General features: G+C 64.7%; 1 protein-coding gene across 1 annotated transcript; it reads right to left on the bottom strand.

Moving 5' to 3' along the window:
* Positions 1–645: 645 nt before the first annotated feature.
* PNCK (pregnancy up-regulated nonubiquitous CaM kinase) lies at positions 646–1804 on the bottom strand. Its single transcript, XM_027767577.1, is given in 7 exon segments — positions 646–737; positions 1030–1127; positions 1129–1140; positions 1194–1218; positions 1221–1271; positions 1386–1492; positions 1689–1804. Coding segments are annotated over 7 exon segments (501 nt in total).
* Between the last annotated feature and the right edge of the window lie 316 nt (positions 1805–2120).

Genomic DNA, 2120 nt, shown 5'->3' with positions numbered 1-2120 from the left:
AGGCGGCAGCAGCTCCAAGGCAGGCAGCCACCATCTCAGTCCCCCTGCCAGGAGGTGTCAGATGGGCCACCCCAGGCTCAATCCGGTACTGCAGCCCATCCCGGAGGGCCTGGGGACGAGTTCCTGGGGTCCCACTCGCGCCACCAGGACAGGAGAGCAGATGGCCCGGCCACCTCAAGCCAGCTCAGGCCAAGGACAGGAAGTGGTTAAAATAGGACCAGTCGGCACCCCCAGGCCCTCCACACTCGTCCCAACTGCCCCCCACGCCACCCTGCTCACCACGGACCCGCTGCGTGTCTGTCTTTATTGGCTCTAGGAAACTCAAGGGGCTGAAGAACCCTGACACAAGCAGGACCACCCACAGTCAGCCACTCAGCCAGGGGCGGCCGGGCTTCTGGAGGCAATCTCAGGCTCAGCCCACTCAGCCTCGGCACCTGCCTGCAGAGGGAGAGGGAGCGGTCTCTGTTCTCTGCGGGGCACCCCCACACCCAGGATCACTAGCTGGGAAGCGGCCAGCCCAGAGCCTGCCCTGGGAGGCCTCCTCACCTTGGGCTCACGCAGTTTCCGGATGTGGCGCAGGGAGGAGGTGGCGTTGACTGCTCGCTGTGCGAAAAGAGGGGATCAGGCCATGGCCAGAACCTAGTCCTAAGACTGCAAGGACCACAGGGGCCCCTGGGCAGCTGTGGCTGTCACCCCAAAGGTGGGGCTCCCCATGCTGACCTTCCAGCGGGGCGAGGCTGGAAGATTCAGAATCCTGAATTTAGGGTGTCCTTGGCACAGGCTGCCTCCCAAGATGCTGGCGGCTGCTGAGGTCAGTGGGGAGAGGCACTGAGGTGTGTCCCTGGGCCCCTGCAACAGCTGGGCACGGCCCGCTCACCACAGATACTGTAACACCTGTTGGCCATCAACCTCTTTGGAGACCTCGCTCCAGAAGGTATGGATAAAGTTCGTGGCTGGGGCAGGAGGCTGGGTCACCTTCCCCCATTGCCCCCACAAGGTCTACCCCAGCCCAGCCAGCCCCAAGCTCACCTGATTCAGAGATGTCTTCCCGGAGGAGAGAGTCCAACTTGGAGCAGGCCCTCAGTGTCTGGCCAAAGAGCTCAGCGTCGCTCTTGTCCTAGAAAGGGGTACCCACACAACCTAGCACCCACAGATGAATCAACACCCAGCCGCCCAGCCCTCCCCAACCCTGCAGGATGTAGGAGATGACCCCCAGGCCCACAGGGCCAGGGCCTTCCCAAAGGGCTTCTGCTGCAAGAGCTCTGGCGCCGGGGCAGAGGCACACAGGTGCAGGCCACGTGCACGCGCATGCCCAGGGCACACAAGCCCGGCCACTCAGGGCCACCAGCTGAGCCCACTGGACCCAGGAGCTGCCCACTGGAGGCCTTTCCCGGGCCCATCACACAGGCTCACAGTGCCAGCCTGGATTTTGGAGAGGCCGAAGTCGGAGACCATGCTCTCAGAGTCCTCACAGGGTGTGGTATAGAGTGGGCTTTCAGGCTGGATACACAGGGGCCAGGGGAAGGCCAGGTCGGTCGTGGCCTGGCCCAGGCTGGGGCAGGGCGGGCCTTAAAGGCTCGGTACCCTTAAGTCCCAGCCCTCCGAGGACAGCGATGGTGTAGGCCTGGCCATGCTCCCGGGGAAACACACACGGGGCCGGCTAGGCAGGTGAAGGGCAGGGCTGGGACCCATCAGGTCCCTTGAGATCCTGGTGCACCATGCCCGGGCTGTGCAGGTGGGCGGCAGCGCCAAGGACCTGCCCCACCAGGTGGCTGGCATCCTCCATGTAGGAGCCATGCTCCATGATGTGGCCCAGCAACTCGCCGCCCACCAGCCTGGGGCCAGCCCCACCAGCAGCCCCCACAGCCTGCCTGGGCCTGCTCACAGCTCCAAGGCCAGGAGGGTGGGAGGGGCTCTCGTGTCGGGGTGGCTGACTGCAACAGCAAGAGAAAACCCTGTGCACAGCCCTCCCCCTCCCCTGCCCCTCACTCCCCACCCCTGACCCTAGGCCGGCGCCTAGCCCAGGCCTTCCTCAAGGCATACTTGAAGAGCCCAGGGCAACGCTGACCCTGCAATCCTGCTAATAGGGAGATGCAGGCCTGGGGGGAGGAACAGCCCAG

The sequence above is a fragment of the Tupaia chinensis genome, unplaced genomic scaffold, assembly GCF_000334495.1.
Source record: "Tupaia chinensis unplaced genomic scaffold, TupChi_1.0 Scaffold144326_1, whole genome shotgun sequence".
NCBI lineage: Eukaryota > Metazoa > Chordata > Mammalia > Scandentia > Tupaiidae > Tupaia > Tupaia belangeri.
The sequence above is the reverse complement of the archived record's forward strand: the minus strand, read 5'-3'. Positions and strand labels throughout refer to the sequence as shown.